The sequence below is a fragment of the Rhincodon typus genome, chromosome 32 (assembly GCF_021869965.1).
Source record: "Rhincodon typus isolate 14 chromosome 32, sRhiTyp1.1, whole genome shotgun sequence".
Classification (NCBI taxonomy): domain Eukaryota; kingdom Metazoa; phylum Chordata; class Chondrichthyes; order Orectolobiformes; family Rhincodontidae; genus Rhincodon; species Rhincodon typus.
This window is the reverse complement of record NC_063363.1, coordinates 31310977-31337798: the sequence shown is the minus strand read 5'-3', so window position 1 is coordinate 31337798 and position 26822 is coordinate 31310977. Positions and strand designations below refer to the sequence as shown.

At 40.1% G+C, this 26822-nt stretch overlaps 1 protein-coding gene across 8 annotated transcripts in view; it reads left to right on the top strand.

The window, feature by feature from the left end:
• LOC109924137 (protein FAM118B) overlaps positions 1–26822 on the top strand; it is a 54901-nt gene that overhangs the window by 15878 nt on the left and 12201 nt on the right. For 4 of the 8 annotated variants that reach the window (XM_020524175.2, XM_048615392.1, XM_020524168.2 and 1 more), the window contains 4 exons: positions 7930–7998; positions 19820–20072; positions 22628–22855; positions 25078–25206. In XM_020524175.2, coding sequence (XP_020379764.1) covers positions 7937–7998; positions 19820–20072; positions 22628–22855; positions 25078–25206 — 672 coding nt within the window. In that variant the 5' untranslated portion in view covers positions 7930–7936. Of the gene's footprint in view, positions 1–1982; positions 2062–2114; positions 2131–7911; positions 7999–19819; positions 20073–22627; positions 22856–25077; positions 25207–26822 lie in introns of those variants that run through there. The other 4 variants (XM_048615393.1, XM_020524162.2, XM_048615394.1 and 1 more) reach the window with 3 other exon arrangements.

Here is a 26822-nt window from a genome sequence, read left to right as displayed (position 1 = left end):
TAACCAACTCTATATCCTGTAAATTATCTCCAGTTCTGTGCACTGTCATTTTTTGTCTCTCTGTAGATCCTGATTGAGTGCCTTCTGGAAATCTGTGTAAATAACATCCACAGGCTCTTTGACACATCGAAAGTACTTCATAGCCACCTCTGAAATGTAGTCACTTTTGTAATGTAGGCAATACAGCAGCCAATCTGTGTACAGTAATTCCCATAAACAGGAATAATATTGACCAGATAATTGTTTATTAGTAGTGTAGCTGGGGAGTAAATACTGGTCAAGGTAGCATAGATAATTTTCCTGCTCTTCTTCAAAATAAAGCTCTGATATTTTTCCATCCAGGTGGTCAGACAGGGCTTGACAGTGTTTGTGGCTAACACCACAGCTAGGTGGAACAACATGCCACGTGTAAAATTGCAATGAAGTTTTGAAATTCTGAAGAGGTTATACACATGCAACATGGCTGCTCAGCATGCATAGACATGTCCATTGACATTAGCTGTGACAGGCAGGCCTCAGGCAGTATCTGTGCATGTGACAATGCCATCATCCTGTTCCCCAGTGGACACAGGTCAAAAGCTAGGAACGGGAATTGAAAGTGCATACACATCATACCCTTCCATCACTGCCATTAGACGAAATGGATCAAATGGCTACAAATGCTCTTGCAGTGTTTGCAATAAATGTGCCCTTCAAACTCCCATTCAGCAATGGGTTTGCAGCACCAGCTTCAGTGGCTTTGATTAGGCATTGGTAAAGGTTGAAGTTTCTAACTCCATAATTAAATGGGCCTTCTAAGTTGCATATCGAGTCCTGTGAGGTCGTGCAATTTTCAAACCTACAGTTATAAGGAGAGTGTACTTGGTGCAAGGCTGCTTTTGGTAATGCCATCGGTAGAGCTATGCATGGATGAGATAATTGATAGATTAATCAAATTTTAGAGAAATTATATTAAATTTGTATGAAACCCTAGATCAACCACACTGAAACAGTGTGGATTGTGGAAGCCGTTAGTTTAACATCTCATCAGAAAGATGACCCTCCTTAGAACTGCGCTGGAATGACAGCCCAACTACCACTGGGCCATGGCTGGCATATGTTTAATTCTTGTTTGTGTCCTCTGAATCTTTTTTGCATGTTGAGTATGTCTGCTTAATCTTACTAGTTGTCATTTTTATTATGTCTATTTGATGTGACTATTTATCTCCTAAAGATCGGAACGTGAATTAAAATGCAGACCCTTACGGTACTTGATTGGAAAACAAAGAAAACTGAATTTCAGCAATTATCTCCTACTGATGTTGTGTCAGTACTTTGACAGTTGGTTTCATTCTTTGCATATTGCCTTGTGGCCAACTTGCAGGGTGGTAGAATAATCAGATGCTACTTTATTTATTTATTTATGTATGTACGTATGTATGTTTTTAAGTGATAGATGAGTGGCCTTAGTTGATTTGCAAGAAACTGAGGTTGCGCTGTCTGATTCTGTAAAACACTGTTGCTGTTTGCATGACTTCATACATTTTATTACATATTGTAGTATGCTATTTATCACAGCTTATAAAGTTGACATGATTGCAAGTGAATTATGTGAGTCCACCTAATGATTGTAATTAATACATTGCTCCTCTTATTCTGGTCAAGTAATTTAGATATATTAATTACCAAATTTTGGCAAATTTGGTGAGGTAGATCAGCAGGAGTTAACACTAGCCAATAATTGTTTTCTAAAACATTAGACAACTATTACTGGGCTGCTGATCTGAGACTAGGTAAAAGACTGATCTTTTATGCCGGAATTGCTCTGAAATTGTTTCTCCGTCCCTGATATTTTGTTAATATAATTTATCTACTGTGCAAAATAGTTTCAGCTCAGCTAGTATATGTCAGTATTTTTGCTCCATCTGAGCATCCTCCCTCCTTTTTATCCAATTTCATCAACATACTCTTTTTTTTTTGTTCCTTTCTCCTTGTTTATCTAGCTTCCTTTTAAACACATCTATGCTGTTCACTTCAACTAGTTCCTGCAGTATCAAGTTCCGCATTCTTTCAACAGTCTGGGTAATGAAGAATATTTTGAATTAACATTTGAATTGATTAGCAACTATCTTGTATTTCACCTACAAATAGGTATTTATCTATATTGATCCTATTAAATCCTCTTTTGCTCTTGAGAATAGAGGCCCAACCTTTTGAATCCTTTCCCCCTCTATTCTGAAATCATTCTATGAATAAATTTTCAGTTTCTTCAGTGCCCAATATCCTTTATATGTTATTGCGATTAAAGCTATTCGCACTATTTCAGTGTGGTTGATCTAGGGTTTCATACAAATTTAATCAAATTTTAGAGAAATTATATTAATCTATCAATTATCTCATCTACCTTTATTTCAAATGTCTTTGTATGTTTTTTGGATTTCTATAATTTTGAAATAACAGACTAGCCATCATCTCATTTGAATGATAGCTCAGGCTTGAAGGGCTGAAAGGCCTTTTTCCAGCTTCCATTTCTCGTGTTATCGTCTAATGTCATGACCACCATGTCAATTTGTCTATTGAATATTTCTGGCATTTTGCTATCGTTACTTGAGTTTATCAAGTATGTTGTTTAGGAACTTATCTATGTTCTCTATTTTGCTTCTGTTATTTGTGTCTGCAGAAATAGTTACTATTTTTGTATTCCTTGATTTCATTATCTTTTTTTTTTCTAATTTTAGAACATAGAACATAGAACAGTACAGCACAGTACAGGCCCTCAGCCCACGATGTTGTGCCGACCTATTATCCTTCTAAGATCAATCTACCCTGCATAACCTACATTTTACTATCCTCCATGTGCCTATCCAAGAGTCGCTTAAAAGTCTCTAAAGTATCTGACTCCACTACCACTGCCGGCAGCACATTCCACATGCCCACCACTCTGTGTGAAGAACCTATCTCTGACATCTCCCCTATACCTTCCTCCAATCACCATAAAATTATGCCCCCTCGTAATAGTCATTTCCACTCTGGGAAAAAGTCTCTGGCTATCCATTCTATCTATGCCTCTCATCATCTTGTACACCTCTATCAAGTCACCTCTCATCCTTCTTTGCTCCAATGAAAAAAGCCCTAGCTCCCTCAACCTTTCCTCATAAGACCTGCCCTCCAGTCCAGGCAGCATCCTGGTAAATCTCCTCTGCACCCTCTCTAAAGCTTCCACATCTCTCCTATAATGAGGTGACCAGAACTGAACACAATATTCCAAGTGTGGTCTCACCAGAGTTTTATAGAGCTGCAGTATAACCTCGTGGCTCTTGAACTCAATTCCCCTGCCAATGAAAGTCAACACGCCATACGCCTTCTTTACAACCCTATTAACATGGGTAGCAACTTTGAGGGATATATGGACGTAGATCCACTTATTTTCTAACCTTTTTCTCTGTCCTTCTGCTATCCTTTACTTAGTTTATGTACATAGTGCAATCCTTTTTCTTTCTTTAGTTACAGTTTATTCCAGTCTTTGTATTTATCCACTGTGTCGTTATAAACTCATTTGTTCTTTTTAGTGTAGATGTTTTGGATCCTGATCTAACTTTATGACGACATGCTCCTGACAGAAACTATCAATTTCACAATGATAAAGGGCTCAAAATGGCACCAGTGTCATTGCACTGTTTCCAGAGCAGACTAAATCCGGCTAGGGTTTTCTGCTGGTAATTGGAACATGTTTTGTTGTTTGAAAACAGCATCAAGCAATTCCAAGTCTGGAGTGTTAAACACACACTGTAAAACTGTCTCTAGGGGCTTTTGTGGCACTGTGGTGTAATGTTTCTACCTTTGAGTCAGGAGGCCTGGCTTCAAGTCCCATCTACTCTAGAGGTGTGTAACACTATTCATGAAAATAACAAACACTGCTTCATCAAGCATTCTATCCTGAATGAAACATATGTTAAATAAGGAGTAAAGATCCCTCTGTGCCCATATGCTCTCAAAAGAGCCTATCAGAATGTCCAAAAGCACATTACAGCCATTGAGTATTTTTTGAAATATAGACACTGCTGTAACGTAGGAAACTTTGACAGCTGATTTATATACAGCAAGGTCCCCCAAACACCAATGTATACTTAGTATGATGTGGAGGTTCCAGTGTTAGACTGGGTCAGAAATCATATGACACCAGATTACAGTCCAACAGGTTTATTTGAAAGCACAAGCTTTCGGAGTCTTACTCCTCCAAGTGTTGGTGAAAGAAGTATCAGCTTGCGCTCAAGATACAGCAGTACAGTTACGATACACTGCCAAACAGACAAGGCTATGGAACTACAGCGCCTACATGTACATCAAGAACAAGAAGCTGGTGAAACTTGAAATCAACACCAGCAATAACCAAGTCTCTCCACTACCTCAGTTGAAAGCGGTACTGCCGTGGGAAAATCCATTGTCACATTATCTGACCACACCCTTCAACTGGACGAGATCGAAGTTCTTAACCAAGGACTCAACTTCTGACCCACCATCAAAATGGACCTCATTGATCTCACGGCAGACACAGAGGAATTCATCATCATACGAATGAGACGCCGGGAATTATTCCAAGATGTCAGCAGCAAGCTCAACGAGACAACCAATGAACTGGATCAGTTGCCAGAGATCCATGGGGGAGTGGGCAACAAAGGAGTCAAATTGGACTCCTCTGGAGGGCTGCTGCCCAGGGCTTGACAAGGTATGCTTTAGCCATCAGATAATGCATGAACTCCAGATTCATTAGCCGCATTCACAAGATAATGCAGAACGTCACCCAGGCATAACGCGACACCATCTGTGCTCTCAAGACCAATCGCAACATTGTCACCAAACCAGCAGAAAAAGGAGGAGCCATCGTCGTACAGAATAGAACGGACTACTGCAAGGAAGCATACTGGCAACAGATCAACCAGGAACACTATAGACAACTACCTGCCGATCCGACCAAAGAACACACCCATCAACTGAACAGACTGGTCAAGACTTTTGATCCAGTCCTTCAGAGTACCCTACGCACTTTCATTCCACGTAGGTAACTTCTGCCTTCCAAAGATACACCACGCCAATACACCTGGACGTCCCATTGTATCAGGCAATGGGACCCTGTGTGAGAACCTCTCCGACTATGTCGAGGTCTTCTTGAAACCCATTGTAAAGGGAACCCCCAGCTTCTGTTGCGACACTACAGATTGCTTATGGAAACTCGGCACCCACAGACCAGTCAAACCATGAACATTCCTCGTCACAATGGACGTTTTGGCAATCTACACCAGCATCCCTCATGACGGTGCCATCGCTGTGACAGCCTCAGTACTCAAACTCACCAACTGCCAATTTCCAGATGCCATCCTACAACTCATTCACTTCATCCTCGACCACAACGTCTTCACCTTCAACAACCAGTTCTTCATCCAGACTCACGGAACAGCCGTGCGGACCAGATTTTCTTCCCAATATGCCAACGTTTGAACAAAACTTCTTTGCTGCACAGAACCTCCAACCAACACTATACACCAGATACATTGATGACATTTTCTTCCTTTTGAACTCATGGTGAGGAATCACTGAAACAACTACATAGCAATATCAACAAGTTTCATCCCACCATCAGATTTACCAAGGACGAATCTTTTAGAATCAGTCTCATTCTCGGACACACATCTCCATCAAGGACAGACACCTCTGTACCTCACTCTACCGCAAGCCCATGGATAACCTCACGATGCTACATTTCTCTAGCTTCCACCCTAAACATATTAAAACAGCCATCCCCTACTGACAAGCCCTGTGCATACATGGGATCTGTTTGGATGAGGAGGAATGAGACAAACACCTGAAGGTGTTGAAGGATGCCCTCCTAGGAACAAGATACGATGCTCAATTCATCGATCGTGCCACAGCGAAAAACTGTAATGATCTCCTCAGAAGACAGACATGGGATATGTCCAATAGGGTACCCTTTGTCATCCAGTACTTCCCGGGACTGGAGAAACTATGTCATGATCTTTGCAGCCTTCATCACATTGAAGACGAGAGCACCTTGCCGAGATCCTGCCCTTGCCTTCACTTCTCACTGTCAAACAACCACCAAACCTTAAATAGACCATTGTTCACAGCAAACTCCTGAGCCTTCAGGACAACATCAAGCACAACCTCTGCAAGACATGTCTTCAAGATGGAAACTATCATCACACGTGGGGACACCATCCACCACATGCACAGCAGACACTCATGTGACTCAGCCAACACTGTCTGTCTCATACACTGCAGGCAAGGATGCCCCAAGGCATGGTATATTGGTGAAACCATACAGACCCTACGACAACAGATGAATAGACACCGCGCAACAATCATCTGGCAAGAATGTTTTCCCTCACCCCAGTGCGGGAGCACTTCAGTGGTCAAGAACACTTGGCCTTGAATCTTTGGGTAAACGCTTTCCAAGGCGGACTTTGGGATACACAACAACTCAGAGTTGCCAAGCAGAGGCTGATAGCCCAGGTCGGCACCCATGAGGATGGCCTCAGCCGGGATTTCGGGTTCATGTTGCACTACGGGTTACCCCACCACACTATATACACTCTCACATGCACCCTTGTGCATGTGCGTATCTATGGAGTAAATTTGTAATTGCAGATACATTCTATTTTGTTCAAAAAGCACACAATTTATAGACAGTCAGTCAATGTGGCGTTTTATAAATTCCTACTTGAGAAATAAATCCAGTCTGACTCCAAACCAAAACACACACAGATTCTAAACAATGCCTCACACCTAACATGCTTTGACTGACCTAAAATGTCGCCTCTTGTTTAGACTGATAAAACCTTTAGAACTCTCAGGACAGTGACTTGAAAGGAATTTGGGGATTTACGTATGCATATTATTCAATTAAAACCTTCCAAATGATTAAAGATTCAACAGCATCTTAGATTTATTTAATGCATCCTCATCAGTGGTGACCCTTTGACCTTTTACTTATAAATTCTGTGTCTGACACTATCTTTGTCACTAACACCTGAAGAAGGAGTAAGACTCTGAAAGCTTGTGCTTTCAATAAACCTGTTGGACTATAACCTGTTGTTGTGTGATTTCTGACCTATGACCAGATATTTTTACTGATGCTGTTGGAAGGGTAAATATTGGCAAGATAGAAGAGAATGTTTTTACGCCTCGTTTAAACCGTGCCATGGGATATTCTGCATCCACCTGAGAGAATGGGTGGAGTTTCAGCTTTGTGTGAAAGATAGCACCTCCCAACAGTGCACCATCCACTCAGTACTAACTGACGTGTCAACCTTGATTAGATGCTTGTGTCTTGGGAGTGAATCTTAAAGTACAACATTCTGACTTGCATTATCAACATGGTTATCCATCATTCTTAGGCTGAGAGTCCAGGTGGCATTGCCAACCTAAATCTGGCTATGGGAAAGTGCATAAGCTTTGTATGGTTATGACTACTCTTTCTTTCCTTCCCTGTCAGCAAGGAGCTGCCTGATGTGTAATCTTGAACTTCTTTTCTGTTTTAATATTATTTTGTCAGAGCTGTTGACTGCCTGTCAGATTTGAGGCAGCTTTGCTGTTACATGGTTGCACAGTTTTCTCTACCACCTTTATCGGTAATTTGCAATCTAAAGACAGTTTGATCATTCCGCATTACCACTTGGGCAAATAGCCAGGGATCTGCCTGTCTAACATGGTGTTTTTAACTGAGGTTTCAGCACAGATAAAAAAATTGCAGTGAGTCAGTGAGGGGGTGGCTGGCAAAGCAGTAGTTCTAATATTCAGCCTGAGCGTTTTTAGAAGCTCTCAAAATATTTGTACGTGCAAGTTTAAATTGTTGACTTTCATAAGTTTCAGCATAATTCCTTATTTTTGAAGCATTATCTAACTCCCTAACTTTAGAGTTTCTGTATGTCCCAGAAGCTGAATGGCATCTCCACAGAGCCAAGATTCAAGTGCAAGGAATGAAACACCAGCTAAGAAAAGCAGGTAAAGTATTCACTTTGTAATAATATCTAGTCTACTGATGCAGCTATTGTCTTATGTTTTACCTTTGAGTCCAGGGATAATTTCTACAATTTGTTTCGAGATTTTTAAAAAATGTTTGGTGAGAGAAACTAATGCTAAACCAAAATATCTACAATTCTAAACAAGATTGTATAGTGAGTGGAGGACTATCTAAAATGCAAAATAACCATTAATAAAGGTTGTAAAGCACCAAGAAAGTTACTTTAATCTTTTTGGATGATTAACATTTGGACGTCACCAGTTGATCATGGATCAGTGTTATTGATCATGGATCCGTTTAACACTAACACTGAGGATTGTAACTTGAAAAAACTTCTATGCATTCCTGTCCTTTTCATTGATTTCTGCTTTTTGTGTAGGATCATGCATAATATGATCTCAACCTGTCTTTTCCAGTGGATTTGCGGGAAAGAAATACATGACAGTCTCTCTTGTAATGTTATCTTTATGGGTAGAATGAAATATTTACTCCTACATTCCAAATTCCGTCAACAACTCTGCCACATGCAAGTAAATGGAATCCAACTGATTAAACTTAAAACTCATGGCTGATAAAATTGGATATATCGTCTAAAAATTTATGTGGAGATTAGAAGAAATTTTGCTTAGCTAAAAGCATCCAAAATCAGGGCAATCATATCAGGATGTGAACATAGGAGGTATGATTAGTAAGTTTGAATATGACACCAAAATTGTAGGTGTAGTGAACAGCGAAGAAGGTTACCTCTGAATGTAATGGGATCTTGATCCGATGGGCTAATAGACCGAGGAGTGGCAGATGGAGTTTAATTTAGATAAATTTGAGGTGCTGCATCTTGGAAAGGCAAATCAGGGCAGGACTTATACACTTAGTGGTAAGGTCCTGGTGAGTGTTGCTGAACAAAGAGACTTGGAGTGCAGGTTCATAGTTCCTTGAAAGTGGAGTCTCTGGTAGATAGGATAGTGAAGAACAGGTTTGGTATGTTTGCCTTTATTAGTCAGTACATTGAGTATAGGAGTTGGGAGGTAAGTTGCGGCTGTACAGGACATTGTTTAGGCCACTTTTGGAATACTGCATGCAGTTCTGGTCTCTGCTATAGGAAGGATGTTGTGAAACTTGAAAGGGTTCAGAAAAACTTATAAGGATGTTGCCAGGGTTGGAGGGTTTGAGCTATAGGGAGAGGCTGAATAGGCTGGTGCTGTTTTTCCCTAGACTGTCAGAGGCTAAGGGGTGAATTTATGGATGTTTATAAAATCATGAGGGGTTATGGATAGGGTAAATAGACAAGGTCTTTTCCCTAGGTGGGGGTATCCGAGCACTAGAGGGCATATGTTTAAGGTGAAAGGGGAAAGATGTAAAAGGGACCTATTTTTCACAAAAAGGGTGTGGTGCTTGTTTGGAATGAGCTGCCAGAGGAAGTGGTGGAGGCTGGTACAATTACAACATTTAAAAGGCATCTGGATGGGTATATGAATAGGAGGGGTTTAAGAGGGATATGGGCCAAATGCTGGCAAATGGGATGAGATTTATTTAGGGTATCTGGTTGGCATGGACAAGCTGGACTGAAGGGTCTGTTTCATGCTGTACATATCTATGATAAAAGCAATAATTTATTGCTTCCCTCGGGAAAATAAATTGGTCAAATAGAGTCCATGGTAGGAACCATTGCACATTTTTGAAACAGAAAATAGGTTTCATAGTCTGATTTTACTCATTTCAACGCTTGTATGTTGTCTGTCTGAAGTGGTTTCTACCTGTACTTTTCAAGTATCAGTTCAACACCCACAAATATTTAGATGTATTGCTCCAAATGAAAAGGAACCAGAACTGCCACCTCCAAACAAATCTCCAGATTTTGAGAATATTAAAACAATTCCAAAATATGTTAGAAACATTGTATGTTGGAAAATTATCTCGTAGCCAGTTAGTGAAATATAAATAAAATCTATCTAGGGAACATTGGAGTGAAAATTTTCCGTTCTGCAGAGGATAAAATATTGCTTGGTTTTGATGGTTTCCACTATATGGGGAATCGAGAGGTCCACAGGATAATTGGATAAATCTTGAGCTGGAACCATGTTTCATCGTGAATCAGAGTAAATTTTTCAAAAACTGATATTTGGTGCACAAGAGAAAGGAAGTGCTGAGTGTACTGATGGTACTGCTGCAAACAATATCAACCATGCCATACAACAAACCAGCCCACAGTGTCAACATAGAGAGGAACTTGGATGTGTAAACAAGAATTGGTGATCCGTAATTTCCACAAGATGTGGAAGTTTTGAGCACCAGGTTGAGTTGACACAAGCACATATGAGAAGTGATGCCCACTCTCAAAGCTGGAGCCGCAAATTGGAATTGAGATGATGGGGTTGGAGGAGAATGTCACACTGATGAGAAATGGAGAGCGATAGGTGGAAAAGATATATTTGTAAAACAGAGTTCAGTTTAGCATCTTTGTTTATATCAAAGACTGGTTAATCAAGTGACTTGATCTATGTAATAGCTTCTATTTATAACTGCTGTTTTGAATTACTAACCACTTGCATCACAGCGATCTGCAGATTGCAGCCCTTTGCCAACTGACATTGGCTCCAGTTTTTGGCACAATAGAAAATGTCTGCACAGTGGCAAAAATTCTGGACGAAGTCTGCAATCCCTATTCCCACCCCTGGCATTTCTCATTTCCACAGGGACGGGACTACCAGGTCGTAGCTCGCATGTGCCCGTGTTCTGGAGGCAGCTGACATTTAATATATCAGTAGCCGCCACTGAAATTTGATTTTGGAGTCTCTTGTGCTTGGAATCTGAGTGTGTGGAGATTGGACCATGCAAAAGCCAAGTGCGTTGCCAGTCCACTTCTTTTAGACACCAGTGTACCCCTCTGGAGAGTGAGATATAGTACCAGGACTGCTTTGGATTAGGGGCTCAGGGGTCATCTGTGGGGATGCGGTCAGCTGCCCTTTACCATTATTAAGTATGGAGAGGATTGTGCGTAGAAAAAACGCGCATAAATCCCATGGAACTGTACAACTTGCCGTCAAGTGTTGATCTCTTAGCAAGGATCAAGACGTACATTTATGAATGAGAGTGCTTTTCGCAATATAATGTAGTCTACAATATAGAAATTTAAAATAATGAAACTGTAGTTTTTCTCCTGTAGGCATGGGTAGTTGTGGATACTCCATCAGTTGTTGTGGTACATGAGGGTGAAAAAGTTGGTGAGGTGAGGCACTAAATTGGCATAGGAGCAGGAAAGGCCTATATCTATCACATGTGGATAGATAGAGGACATAAGGTTGCATAGGTTGGCATGAGGTGTCTGAGGCTAAGGAAGCATGAACAGTTGTGAGGACTGGAAGAATGTTATATAGCTCCACCATTTTGGAGAGATATGATACTTCTTTAGTGTTTGATCCTTGCAAACCTCTGCTGGAATTGAGGCAGCATCTGGGATTGTGAATAAAAACATGCTTGTGCATCAACTCATTGGAGTGGGCAAAGTTTTCAAAAAACCGTATTAAAAGCGGGAATTAAAACAGAAGGATTGGCTATTTCATGTAAAACCAGTAAAGGATTTGTGCTGTGTGACTTGTTCCTCCCAACTTGTCATTTTCACAATGATGTCTATTAAGGACAGGTCCAACTGTTCATTAAATGAATATGTTTGTTTACATAAAGGATTAGTTGAAGAAGTTCAATGTATTTGGCTCTGTTTTTGTATCAGTGCGAGTCTGGTTGTTGACTTGCTTGCCAAGCTGGCTTGTTTTCGTTCAGACGTTTCATCACCATGCTAGGTAACATCATCAGTGAGGCCTCCGATGAAGCGATGTTGTTCTACTCCGCTTGGAATTTATACTGTCCGGTCCAATATGGTGAGTAGTGTCATTTCTGGTTTTGTCCAATTCTATATGTTTGTTTGATTGCATTATGGGTTGAGAACCATGCCTCTAGGAATTCCTGTGCATGTCTATGTTTGACTTGCGATACTATGGTTACATTGTCCCAGTTAAACTGATGGCCTTCATTGTCCGAGTGTATTGATATTAAGGAGAGTTCATCATGTCGTTTTGCTGCTAGCTGATGTTCATGTATTCAGATGGCTAGTTTTCTTCCTGTCTGTCTGATGTAATGTTTGTGGCAGTCATTGCATGGTATTTTGTAAACTATGTTGGTTCTGTATGTTGTGGGAATGGGGTCTTTAATCCTTGAGTGTTTGTCATAGAGTGGCTCTGGGCTTGTGTGCTATTGTGATTCCTAGTGGTCTTAGGAGTCTCGTTCTCAGTTCTGATATGTTCTTGATGTAGGGCAATGTGGCCAGTGTGTTAGGGCGCACTGTGTCCTCTTGTTGTTTATTTAGTAGGCACCTGCGGATGAAGTTGCAGAGATATCTGTTCATAACAAAGCTTTTGTATAGGTGCTATTCCGCTTTCCTGTGATGTTCTGACGTGTTGTAGTGACTGGTGGCCCGTTTAAATAGTGTCCTGATATAGCTTTGTTTGTGGACGTTGGGGTGGTTGCTGTGGAATTGGAGGATTTGATCAGTGTGAGTTGCTTTGCTGTATACTCAGGTTTGGAACTCCCAGTTGGTTGCACATTCAACTCTGACATCAGAAATGAAAGCTGATTGTTTGTTTTCTTCTCTGAATTTAATCCCGGCAAATACGTTGTTGATGAGGTGGTGGGTCTCTTCTAGTTTGTTGTGTTTAATAATGATAAAATGTGTCATCCACAGTTTACTTTGAATGCAGGGGAGGGTAGTGTGTTCTAGTCTTTGTATGATTGCTTCTGCGATGAGTGCTGAGATGGGTGACCCCATGAGTGTGCCATTGATCTGTTTGTATACTTGACTGTTAAAGATGAAGTGTGTGGTGAGGCACAAGTCAAGTAGTTTGAGTATGTTGTCATTGCTGATGGAGCTGATGGTCTGCGTTGCTGCTTCATATAGTAATGTGGCTAGTATTTCTTTGGCTAGTGGGATGTCAATTGACGTGAATGATACTGTGATGTCAAAGGATACCATAATCTCGTCGTTGCTGATTTTTATGTTCTTGAGGGTATTGAGGCATTCTTGGGTTGAGTGGATGGAATGGGGTGTTTCAGTCTCTGTTGTAAGACCTTGGCCAGGTTGTGTGAAAGTATGTCTGGTAGGGAAACAATGGGTCTGAGGGGGATGTCTGGTTTGTGTACTTTAGGAAGCCCGTAGAAGAGGGGGTGTTCATACCTTCTGGTTTCAGTCTCATGTGGTCCTTCTTGGTTATTTGTCCTGCATCCTTTAGTCTCTTCAGTGTCTGGGTGATTCTGTTATCTAGCTGCAATGTTGGGTCTATTGCCATCTGTTGGTAAGTGTTTGTATCTGCGAGCAATGCCTTTGCTTTCTTAATGTAGTCCAATTTGTTCATAATGACGGTCATGTGCTCTTTGTCCGCCGGTAGGATTGTCTTTCTTGAGTTTGTCCAGTGCTTTCCTCTCTGTGTTCAAGACGTCCCATTCATTCCTTTGGTTTAGTGTGGGGATTATAGTTTGCCGGATGGCTCGTTTCATTTGTGAGTTTGTTGTCTTTTAATATAGTTTGCAGGGCAGCCATGAAGTGTGTTCTGTTCGCATCTTTGTGGTTGTAGTTCAGTCCGTGTAATAGGACAGCTTTCTTAGTTTCTGTGAATCATCTGCTGGATAGGTTTCTTACCCAGGTTTGTTGTTGTCCCTGTCTTTGTGGTGGATCAGTTTGGTAAGTTTCTTCTGTAGCTTGTGTCTCCTCTTAGTTTTGGTCCTGTGTTGCTTGATGGTGATGGCCTGTTCTAGGGTTGTAGTCCACTGCTGGTCCATAGTGTTTAGGTATTGTGATTTTTGGTGCAAAATTTTCCATTCGTACTTGTAGAGTCGGTTATGGGCATCATTAGTCATTACCTGTAGCATTCTGTGTCCATTCTGTTCAGGTATTTTGTGTGCCTGTGGGTTGTTGAGTGGAGGTTTGTCCTTCGCGCTGCGGGCAGTACCTGGTTCCTGAGGCATTCGTGGAGAAAGTGAAGTTGTTCATGGGGAGAGCTCAGTCAGTTGGTGAAAGTTTTCCATTGTCGGGCAATTTTTAGCGTGTTGCGCCCGTAGGTGTTTAAGGTTTTGGCAAAGATTTGTAGCTTGGGTTGTGGGTGTGGTTGTTGCTGAGCTGACTTGTTTTTGTTCAGACATTTCGCCACCATACTAGGTAACATCATCAGTGAGGCCTCCGATGAAGTGATGCCCTACATCAAGAATATATCAGAACTGACAACGAGACTCCTAAGACCACTAGGAATCATAGTAGTATACAAGCCCACAGCCACTCTATGACAAATGCTCACAAGGATTAAAGACCCCATTCCCAAAGCCTGCAGAACCAACCTAGTTTACAAAATACCATGCAACAACTACCACAAACATTACATCGGACAGACAGGAAGGAAACTAGCCATCAGAATACACTAACATCAGCTAGCAGCAAAACAATACAATGAACCTTCCTTAATATCAATACACGCGGACAATGAAGGCCATCAGTTTAACTGGGACAAGGTAACCATAGTACACCAAGCCAAACATAGACATGCACGGGAATTCCTAGAGGCATGGTCCTCGACCCACAATGCAATAAACAAGCATATAGAATTGGACCCCATATAGAAACTCATACAGAACAAAACTGGAAATGACACAGCTCACCATAACGGACCGGACAGTATAAATTTCAAGCGGAGTAGAACATTGCTTTATCGGAGACCTCATTAATGACGTTACCTAGTATGGTGGCGAAACGTCTGAACGAAAACAAGCCAGCTCGGTGAGTAAGTCATCAACCCTCACCCACAACCTGAGCTACAAATTGGTGGTAAAACCTCAATGTGAGTATGTTTCAAAGCTGTATTTTTTTAATGCTGGGTAATAGGTAAGTTGCCATGGGGAGGGAAGAGAAAAATGTGCTGGTGGAATCTGTCAGCACAGAGGCTGTAAAGGGCAGTGCTAGTGATTGGAGGAGACCCGTAAGGGTTATGAGGGACAATGGGACATGGGATGATTGAGTAGTTTGGAATAAAGTGGAATGGAGTGTGTCTGATGATGGATGGATGGGAATAGATTAGATAGGGGAATGAGGGGGCCATGGGTGTGGGTAGAAGGTCATGTGGTGGCATGTGGTATGAGTGACTCATGGGTGAATTTTGAGCATAGGGTAGTAAAGGGGTGTGAAGGAACATAGGGAATGGGTAGATGGGCATGGTGAGTGAGGGATGAGCAGGAGAGATGTTTTGTGTTATATTCCTTATTTTCTAAACTATAAATCTGGTGATGGATCCCTGTGGAAGCTTTCCACCCAGCTTACCTCAGGAGCTGGCAGCCACTTAGAAGTTGGGTCAGATGACCCTGGAAGAGCACTCTTGGCCGCCTTGACCAAAAATTAGAATTGCAGATGGCCCTTTTAAAGGTCAACTTTGTGGACCCGAACTTTTTCTGACTCTCCCTGACAAGGGAGTGAAAATCAGGGGCCATTATGTCTGAACTAGAGAAGTAAAAGTCATTCTCATAACTCTTAGCTTTTAAAAGAACAGTTAGCTAGCTAGTTTGACAAGCTTTTGGATTGTGAAATTGTGATGTTTGAACAGCAGGATAACAAAATGGCTTTAGCAAACAAGATCTGACTTATTTTCATCCTGTAATGCCAGTTCCCAAAAGAGTTCATGTTAACCGATTATTAATATTGTTGGTTATTTCTTTATCTATAAATGTGTAATGTATAGATGCTGATGGCTTTACTTGCTGTACACACACTGCAACAATCAAAGTAACAATTTTGACATTGAACGCAAATCTGGTCCGAAAGTCTTGAATCCAAGGAGAATATCTCTGTAGTTAGAATATAAGACATGTCCAGGAAACATCAAGTTTTTGAGTTAGTTGCCAAATAATTGCAACATTGTGTTTCTGAATCTCCTGTAATGAGATTCATTAACTTCATATTTTTGTACATTCTAAAACAAATCAAATTAGTTTATTAACAAGAATTACTATGAGGTCATAGGTATTGGATCTGAATTCTCTTTGGATTTAACAAAAAATGAATTTGGCAGCAAGATGTATGTTGTTACTGCATACAAGCATAAGAAATAGGAGCAGGAATCAGCCATTGAGCCCATCAGGCCTGCCTTGCCATTCTGTAAGATGATCATCGATCTGCCCCAGGCCTTAACTCATCTTTGAAGCCACTTCCTCATAGTCCTCAGCTTCTCGATATTTCAAAAATATATCTACCTCTTTTGTTTTAAATACTTCCAGTGATCTAACCACCACAGCTGTCTACGATAGAGAAGTCCAGACATTCACTTACACTCAGAAGAAATTTCTTTTATATCTGTTTTAAACGAATGTCTCCTTATTGTGTAACTATGAACTCCTAGTTTGAGATTCCCCCATTAATGGAAAAAATTTTCTCAACATCTACTATTAAGCACACACAGAATCTTGTATGTTTCAATAAGATCACACCTCATTTTTCTGAACTTAAAGGAATTAAGGTCCGTTGAGCCGTTCTTGATAAGCCACCCTCTTCATTCCAGGAGTCAGCATAGTAAACTTGTTTTGAATTGCTTCCAATGCCAGTACATCCTTTCTTAAATACAGGGACCAGAACTATAGGCTGTACTTCAGGTGTGGTCTCACCAAAACCCCTGTTTCATTGCTATGTGAAATCCCCATTTTTTTTTTTAAACTCCAACCTCCTAGTTATTAAGGCCAAAATTTCATTTATCATCTTAATTACTTGCATGCTAAACGTTTTGTGTTTCATATACAGGAATACCCAGATCCAAACTCTTGTTCTCTGTGTGTTAACCAAACCTCAAACCATGCCAGTACAGTATCTCCAGTACCATGAGCTGTGATTTTGTGCAATAGACTTCTGTGTGACACTACTGACTGCCATCTGTAAATCCAAAGGCAGTATATAAATTAGTTCCCCTTTATTACCTCTGGTTGTTATACCCTCAAAGCAAATTTATCAAGCATGATTTCCCTTTCACAAAACTTAACTGTGTGTGATTGCGGAAAGCTTTTCTTAATGTCTTGCTAGTTCTTCCTTAATAATGGACTCTAGCATTCCCAATAGCAGATGCTGGGCTAACTGGCCTATAGTTTCCTGCTTACTGTCCCTCCCTTCTTTTAAAAAGTGATGTTGTCACATTAGCAGTTTTCCAATCCATTGGGATCCTCCTAGAATCCTGAGTTCTAGAATGTTTTGACCAATGCCTCCATTATCTCTGCAGCCACTTACTTTAAAGCCCTTTGGATGCTTACTGTCAGGTTCTGGTGACTTGTCTGCCTTCAGTCCCATTAGCTTGTCAAATACTTTGTCCCTTGTGATAGAGACTGGTATAAGAACTTTGCTGTCATTAACACCTTATTTACCTGATGTCTGTGGTGTGCTTATAGTGTCCTCCACCATGAAAACTGATGCAAAATATTGGTTTGAATTATTTGCCATTTCCCTGTTCCCTGTGGTCAGTTCCCCAGTCACATTCTCCAAGAGTTTTGCACTCGCTTAAGCTAGTCTCTCTATATACATACAGAAGCTCTTCCTCTTCTCTTTATTTTTATACTTCTTTCATAACCAATGTTCGCCCTTTTTTTATTATTTAGTTTCTTAACTATTTGCTGCTGGTTCCTAAACACACATTCACAATCTGGCCTACCACTAGCTTTCACCATTTTGTAGTCTTAGTGTTTCAATGGACACTCTCCTTGATTTTCTTTGTCAATCACAGGTGATTCATCCTTCTCATTGAGTCCTGCTTTTCGAATAGAATAAATTTTTGCTGAACATTATGAAATATCTACATTAATGTCTGGTGCTGCTCATCTATTGACCTTTCCCTTAGTTTATTTTCCCAACCTGCTTTAGACACTTCTTCCTTCATTCCTCTTTAATTGCTGTTACTTAAGTTGAAGAAACTGGTTTTGCACCAGAGGTATTCTCCCCTAAAATGAATTTAAAATTCTACTACCATGAGATTGCTACCCTCAAGAGGATCCTTATGAATTCTACCTCATTACAAATGACGAGGTCTAAATTAACCTATTGCCAACTAGCTTGTGTAATGCACTGCTCTAAGAAACAGTCTGCAGATTTGTCTTGCATGTTGCCGTGAGCATCTGATTTGTCCAGTCAGTATGCATATTAAAATAACAATGACAATTATTGTGCCCTTCTTGCACTCCTATTATTTGCAGATATATATTTTGTTCTGCAGTGAGGCAACACTTTCGGAGTCTCGAGAGGACTCCCATTCAGGATTCCTTTTGTTTGCTATTCTTCATTTTCATCCAAATGAATTCCATATGATGATCTTTTGCACCTACATCACTAGTCACCACTGCATAGATACCATCTTTTATTAACAATGCTACCCCACTTCCTTTTCTCTTTTTGTCTTTTTTTTGGAAACTTAGAATACTGTTGAGTATTGAGTTCCTAGTCCTGGTCACTCTACAACCTTGTCTTTATAATAGCTATCAGTTCAGATTTACTTATTTCTATTTGTGCTATCAATTCATCAGTCTTGTTACAAGTGCTATATACATTCAGACAAAGAACTTTAAGCTTTAACTTTTTATCAGTATTCCTCATCCTGGTCTAATTTCTGCTGCATTTTTTTTTGTCCTATCCGGTCACACTTTATCATATGAGACAACAAGGTGCAGGGCTGGATGAACACAGCAGGCCAAGCAGCATCATAGGAGCAGAGAGGCTGACGTTTCGGGCCTAGATCCTTCATCAGATGATGCTGCTTGGCCTGCTGTGTTCATCTAGCCCTGCACCTTGTTGTCTCGGATTCTCCAGCATCTGCAGTTCCTACTGTCTCACACTTTATCATATGCCTCTTTACTTCCCTGCACCTCTGCTGTTTTGCTTCTTCTTGTTTTTTAAAAATTTCCCATCAGTTGACTCTTCCGTCCTATCCACAAGCGTAGTTACGTGATTTAGTGAGGACACTGGTCCTTGCTTGACTCAAATGGAGCCCTTCCCAATGGAGCAACCCTCTCTTTCCATAGTACTGTGCCAGTGCTGTATAAATCAGAACCAATTTCTTCCACACTAATCTTTTGAGCTATGCATTTACCTCCTTTTAATCTTATTTACCCTGCACTAATTTGCACGTGGCTCGGGTAGTAATCCAAAGATTATTATCTTTATCTGGCTTTCAATTTAGCCTTGAGCTATTTATTATCCTTCAGCAGAAGCTCTTTCCTAGTCCTGCCTATATCTTGGTACCTTTTGCAGAGCACAACAACTGAATCCGTCCTCTCCCACTCCAAATTCCTCTCTAGTAATGATTAACTGCCCATACTTGCACCTCTTCTGGATATATCTTTTGTTCCTTATCCCATTATCAATCCCTTTTGTACTGCACTGATCTCCTTTTATCATATCTTTTTATCACTCCTTGCTTCTAGCCTATTGGACTTTGTCTGACTCCATACTTGCTTCAAAACTTGTAAATCTCTAACTTCTTCCAGTTCTGATGAAAGATCATCAACTTGAAAAACCAGCTTTCTCTCTCATGCACGCTATCTCGTGCTTTTTTCCCCTGCCCCTATGAGTTTCCTGACTTAATAGGCATTTCTATCCTTTGTTTTGTTTTCAACACCTGCAATATTCTGTTTATGTTCCATTTTGCTGTTTTGTTGAATGTAAAAATTCATTGTTATCTTTATTATCAGTTGCAGTTATTTATAATGGTAAACATTTTAAAATTAACATGAAAACAATTGATCCAACAGGAAACTTTTACCCAGTCTGAAGACAAAGAGACCCCAGGACTTGGTGTTGGTGATTGGAACGGGCGTGAGTGCTGCTGTAGCACCACAGGTCCCCGCACTCAAATCCTGGACAGGACTAATTCAAGCTTTGCTGGATGCTGCTAATGACTTTGACCTCCTCGAGGAGGAGGAGAACAAAAGATTCCAAAAATCCCTCCAAGAAGATAAGAATCTTGTGCATGTTGCACATGACTTGATACAGAAACTTTCACCAGTAAGTGAATTCTTAGTACTTTGTGATTAGCAAATTTGCTGAACTATAATCCATGACAACCATTATAGTTTCAAATTATCGGAGATCCAGCTTTTATTGTTTCTTTTCCCTATAGATCAGCTATGTAAACACTTCTGTGCAGGTAATCTCAGTAAAAGGAGAGTATGCACAGAATTGTTTTCTATTTCTAGGAATGAAATTTTAAAGTGCAACTCATATCTGGCTCTGTGATTTCAAGACTCATTTGTGCTCTAGTTCATCTACTTAAAAGCAGCCATTTGCAATCATTGTCACTGAGTACTGGTATACCCAGAGTTGTTGCTAATTTAATTCCAACGTCCATATGATCTCTTTCAGTTTTGGTGCAGCAACTGTAATTGTCAGTGGCAGCAATGTCTTTGCTGCAATACTAACACTGATGTCAGTCCCAATCAGATTTTTGTCCACTGTTCTAATGTTATTGGTTGAATGCATTTTCATTTGTTTCATGACTTACTGTGCACAAATTTAGATACAACTTGATGGAGAGCTAATTCATAGCCTTGTAAGTGATCTTAATTCACTTTAGTCATGCTGCTAATGGTCTAAATTGTGGCTCATTCTCCCTTGCCCTGTTCCTTGGTAAACTGTGTATTTAGATCTTTATATAGGCAATGACCAAGTAGGTTTGGCTGATAGAACTATCACTCAACACTGAACCTTCCTCTTGTTCTTGCTGTTTGTTTGGAAGTATGCAGTATCTGAATGGATTTTATTAAATCCAATAGACCATCTTTGCCATCCTTGTCGGAAAATGCCTTCTCTATACTTGGAACCTGCACAGTGTGCCAAGTGGAATTATGAGCTAACTTTTTGAAGAATCACATGTCCCATTGCCCCATGATTTAATGTCTTGGGGCATCATTAGGATTGATCTTTACCTGAGACTTATCGTGTCTCAATAAGTTGATTTAAAGGCAAACTGTGTACTCCCACAGTAATGCTCATTGTACTAATTTGTAGAATTTTTTTAAAATTCTGAGAAAAATCAATCTCTCACCCCTAATTAACTCAAATGCATCTGCAGCTGCTTTTTTTGAAAAAGAATACCAAATCTTGTGTAAACAGGTCATTTATCTGGGGTGATAGATGTTTCCTGCCAAATGATTTTTGCCTGCGAATTGGACAGCATTTCAATCCACTTATCTTACGTTATTTTTTATATACCAAGTGATTCAGCTGTGTGTATTTCTGTTTGTAAATTAACTTTTTTTAAAACTATATTCTTTGTTCCTTTATTATTTGTACTTCAGGTGTAAATTTGTGTATGCCTTAGCAAGGACCAGCAAGCTTCCAAGCACATACACAACTATTAATATCACTGTTTCTGCACTTGGCAATTTGTCTGCACGTTTGGTCTTCCATCTATCTCTGACTATTGACCTGCAGTAAACCCGCCCAAGTATTTATAGCGAGGTTGCTCCTTTTCTGTTCATCCACTCAGTCCATACATCCTCCCTGACTGCCTGGCATATTGCAGAGCATTCACTTTCTGGAACATGCAGTTCACAAATTTCTCAACCTATTGGATGCACTGTCGTGATCCCTGTTGCTGCTTAAGCTGTAAATCCCGGATTTCCAGCCACTCTAAGTAATAATGCTTCTAGCACCCCAGATTATCCAGGATACAGGAGAAATCCTGAAGGTCCGACATGATGCAGAATGTGTATTGAACGGGATTGCCCTGCAGTTTTCTGTTTCTTACGTGACTAATTAAACTTACTAGAAATGCTCTTAAGACTTTTCCCTAATAGGGCTTAAAAAAAAAAACCTGGTACTTGCTAATTGCCATCCACTGCCAGGTCTTGGTCCTCTGTTTGAAGACTATCTGATTTACTCATCCTCGGAGCTAGTTCTCAGCATAAAGTGTTTTTGCTTTTTGGAAGCTGTGATGAGCTGATGAAGTGACTATACCAAGAGTGGCATTTTATTCACTCTTGAAAGCAGATTGGGAGCTGATGTTCAGTCGGTACTACATCTGATTTGATTTAAAATGATTAAGGTTTTAGTTGCTGTATTTTCATGGCAACTCCCCGTTAAGCTACCTCAGCAGAAGTTGAATTTTCCACACAGTGCAAGATACTAGAACCCCATATGCAAAAAGCTACTGGGATTTGGGAAAATAGTAGTTCTCATCACAGATAGGAATTGTAAAAAGCTGCTTTTGATTTAATTAGGGGTGAGAGATTGATTTTTCTCAGAATTTAAAAGAAATTCTACAAAATAGTATAATGAGCATTACTGTGGGAGTACACAGTTTGCCTTTAAATCAACAATTTTAAAGAATTATCAATCTCTTTATCTATTATGATCTTGGGCAGTCTCTCATACATGTGTCCCATTTCTTGTTTTCGGCCTCACATGAATATTTAATATTTTCCTTTAAATGGGTAATAGGATTTTTGTTTTCAGACAATGTTTTGCAAGTCCTGTTGAGAATTGGAGGTTTTGCTGCAACCCCTGTGCTTGTTTTGTGTTGTATGATTGTATCTAATGGTCCAGTTCAAATCCCACAGCGCACCAGTAACGTTCGGTCAACATTCTTCAAAGATTGCTTATATGAGGTTTTCGATGACCTTGAATCCAAAATGGACAATGTTGGGAAGCATCTTTTGCAATCAGTCCTGAAATTGATGGAGAATGGAACCCTGGTTTTAACCACCAACTTTGACAATCTTGTTGAAATCTATGGAGCTCACCAAGGAACGCAGTTAGAGTCCTTAGACCTCACGGATGAAAAAAAGGTAAATAGGATGAGATGCTTCCTGGATTACAAACTAGTGACAACTTACATCAGCTCACCATGGCTTTGGTCAGAGATGTTTGAGCTGTTGGAGCTAGGGTATGTACACATGGCAGAACCTGTGAATGGGATGCACAGAAATGAAATTTTGCCCTACAACCTTCAGAAGTGCTTAGAGTAACAGGTGCTTTGATTGAAACATAAGACCCTGAGGAGTCTTGACAGGGTAGTTGTAGAGAAGATGTTTTCTCTTAAGGGAGCCTTTGGAACTATACGGTTACTGTTTAAAAGATCAGGGTACTCAGTCAAAAAGAAATTATGCAAAACAAAAAGTACTCTGAGGGTTGAGAGCGTCTTTGGAACTGTCTTCCTGAAAAGGTGTGAAAGCAGAGTCCCTGAATATTTTTCAGGTCATGTGGGGGTGAAAGGTCATTTGAGTTAGGCAGGAATGCAGATTTAAGATTACAGCCCAATTAGCCATAATCTTACTGAGTGATGGAACAGGTTGAAGGGACTGAATAGTCTACTCCTCCTGATTCATACGTTCGTATTTAACTAGAATGTAAGTGAGAATTCCCTATATCTTTTTTTAAAACATGGCACATCTAAATTCTAATAAGTAAAACGTATGTGCATAAAAGGAAAAAAACATTTCTGGCCCAGCAGAAAGAGTATGGCCAATAGTAAGCTTCCTTGTTTAGGAAATATTTAGGAAAGATTATATATGGATAGATTTAGCATAATGCTTCCAGGAATGAAGGAGACTGGAGAAACTGGGCAGTTCTTCTTATAGCAAGGAAGAACAGGAGTAGATTTGAGTGTGTGGAAAGTCTTGAGTTCAGATAAATAAAGAGAAATAATTTGCAATGGCTGAAGGATTGATTATTGGAGGCAAAGACTTAAGGTAATTGGACCAAGAATTAGAGATGACATGAGGAAATTAATTTTCATTAATTAATTAATTTTCACACAATAAGTGATTAAGATTTGATATGTCTTGTCCAATGCAGATTCAATAGTAGCCTTCAAAAGGCAATTGGATGAATATTTGAAGGACACTGATTGCAGGGATTTGGGGATCGAGTGAGACTAAACTGGATTGCTCTCTGAAAGAACCAAATGTCCTCATTTTGTACTGTACTAGAATATAAATTCCTCTCCTTGCACTATCCACCCACATACGATCTGAGTTGGGAAGTTGAGCACCTTTCTGGGAGTTAGGAAATTGCCAACTTCGGCATGACTGTGGAGAAGTATGAAGAGAAACTAGAGGGAAAAGAAACAAAATAAAAATCGGAAATTGGTCACAATGGGATAGACCGTTCTGCAGTTACAGCAGGTCTTGGTCTGGTTAACTTTTTTTTCCTGTGTCTTCCAGGTGGAAATGAAAATAGCCTTTTTTGTTCTGTAGCTGTTTTTTGTTTAATTTTGTTTTTGTCCTTGATTTTTAGTCATGTCTGTAAAGGCTGTCTGTCACCTTTCCTGTTTTTATTTCTGATAATTGGCATCCACCCAAATCTTAATTTGTTTTCTTTCTGTTGGAATGCCCGCACACCTGCTGTGTATTCCGGGCAATTCCTGTTTTAATTTTAAATATTGTTCATTGCACTATTGGTTCAGACTGCAGGGAATGATGATGCACAATTGTGTCTGAAAGTTTGTCTCCTTGATTACTATCTGCAATAAGTATTTCCTGTTAAGTGAGAATTAATATTCTTAGTCATTTTATGCTCATTCCTACACTATTTTAAAAAACCCTACACTTGTTTGGCCTCTGGAAGCTGAAAAGGCAGAGGATAAGCCTCGGATGAAGTTCTTCGCAGCACTAAATTGTTGTTTACTATATTCAGTGGATCAGTGTGTGAGTGCTTTCTAAAGCTTTAAGTTTAAACAGTTGTTTAGCACGTAAGGTGTACATAAACATATTTACACTTGGCTGGATGCTATCAAAGTGAAAAGTATAAATAGAAGATAATGGATAAAGTGAAAATTAATGTTACAATTAGCTGACAGCTGAGTAAGATAAACATTTGAAACAAATAAGAATATTAATTATATTTCTTGAGAGTTTCCTAATGTAATTAATTGAAATGAACGAGGCAGAAAACTTCACTTAATCTCATTAAACACATACTGGGTATAGCAACTTTCAGTTATCTTGCTGTATGTATTTTGACAGCTAAGTGAGCTAGTCTATCTGTTTCGTGTTTCTTTTTGTGATAGGTACTTGAGTGGGCACAGGAGAAAAGAAGATTGAGTGTGTTACATATCCATGGAGTTTACACTAACCCTAGTGGGATTGTTCTACATCCTTTGGGCTACCAGAATGTGTTGCGAAATACAGAAGTAATGGTGAGTTGTATGTTACTTTCCTAGCACAGACATCTGACGCACAATTTAAAAGGACATATCTGGAGAATCACATCAGCACTCTCCACGTCTGCTTCTACTGTCATGCAGCAAGACACCTGTGTATGAAATTCCCTGGAACATATTGCTTGACTAATTATCCTAATCTGTGATTTTTCCTTCACTACCTCTCCACACCCTCATGCCAGCGAAGAATGATTATTGTCACCACTTGGGATAAGGCAGGTTTATACAAGATATGCATTATTAGATGTCAGTCGGAGGTTCAGTTTGTGACAGCTTTGTAGTTCCTAGATCTATCATGTTGCTTTGGTCAATGCACAAGGAGAGACTCCATAAAGCCTAATTTTGCTAAAGATGGCATTTTCAATCTCCTTATCCTAGCGAATTATAAGACTCAATATTTAGCAACCCACTCCAATGTATCAAGAAGACGTGGGGGTACATTCAAGTAATGGTGTCCAGGCGGTAATGTCACTGGGCTGGTAATTCGGTGTCAAGACTGGTGTCTAGGGTCACTAGTTCAGATCCCAGCACAGCAACTGGAGGAGTTTGATAGGGAGAGTGACCTCATGGGAAGGTCGGAGAAAGAAGAAATGCAAAAGGCTGGGAGATCGGCTTTTCATGAAGCAGCTAACAAGTGTAGTTTCACAGCTGTGAGATTGAGAAATTACACAAGGGCTCTGGAGATCGGATTTCAGTGAAGTAACAAACAAGCAGTGCAGTTTCATAGCTGACATGGGAGGTCCAATATCCAGCTTCACGTGCAGCTGCAGGTGTATCAGTGATTCAAAAATATCACTGCCTAAAACTACAGGAGAAAAGACCCACCTTTGCTTTGTGAGCCTGATCTGCTAAGTGTTTGATTTTAAGACTTATAAAACTTCTAAATCTTAATTTTTTTTGTGAATCTATAATAGTGAGTAAGGTGAGGGCATTTTTTTATTATGTTTATACTGAGATCTGCCTCTTGATTGACTGACTTTTAACATTAAGGATTGGTATTGGGTTATCTCCAGAGCAGTGTTTTTGAACAATAAGACTGTGCAATTGCTGTGTTTTTGAGCACAGTGTTTGTTCTTATGTAATTTCTAGGTCTATAGATTGTTAAAGGCGCAGATATGGCCTTTAGTGGTGTAATGTGCTCTTCCTGTCAGATGCGAGATCAGGGAGAATTTGTTCCTGGAGACTCTGTCTGCAGGAAGTGTTTGGTTGTGAATCCCATTGGACTGTATGGATCAGTTGGAGTGTCAGTTGGCATCTTCAGGAAGATGGCGACACCGCAGATACAGTGACGCAGATAGTTGACTGAAAGGAATGGTAAGAGGGTAGCCTGGTAACGCAAGAGTCTCCTGTGACTATCCCCATTGCAAACAGGTATGCCTGTTTTGGATACTGAAGGGGGAATGGCTTCTTGGGAGTATAGCACTGACAGCCAGGTTTCTGATACTGTAACTGGCTCTACTGTAATAAGGGGTATATCAGGTTCCAAGCGATTGATTGTAATAGGCGACTCTCTAATCTGGGGTACAGACAGACGTTGCTGCAGCCATCAGTGAGACATCAGGATGGTGTTGCCTCTCTGGTGTCAGGGTCAA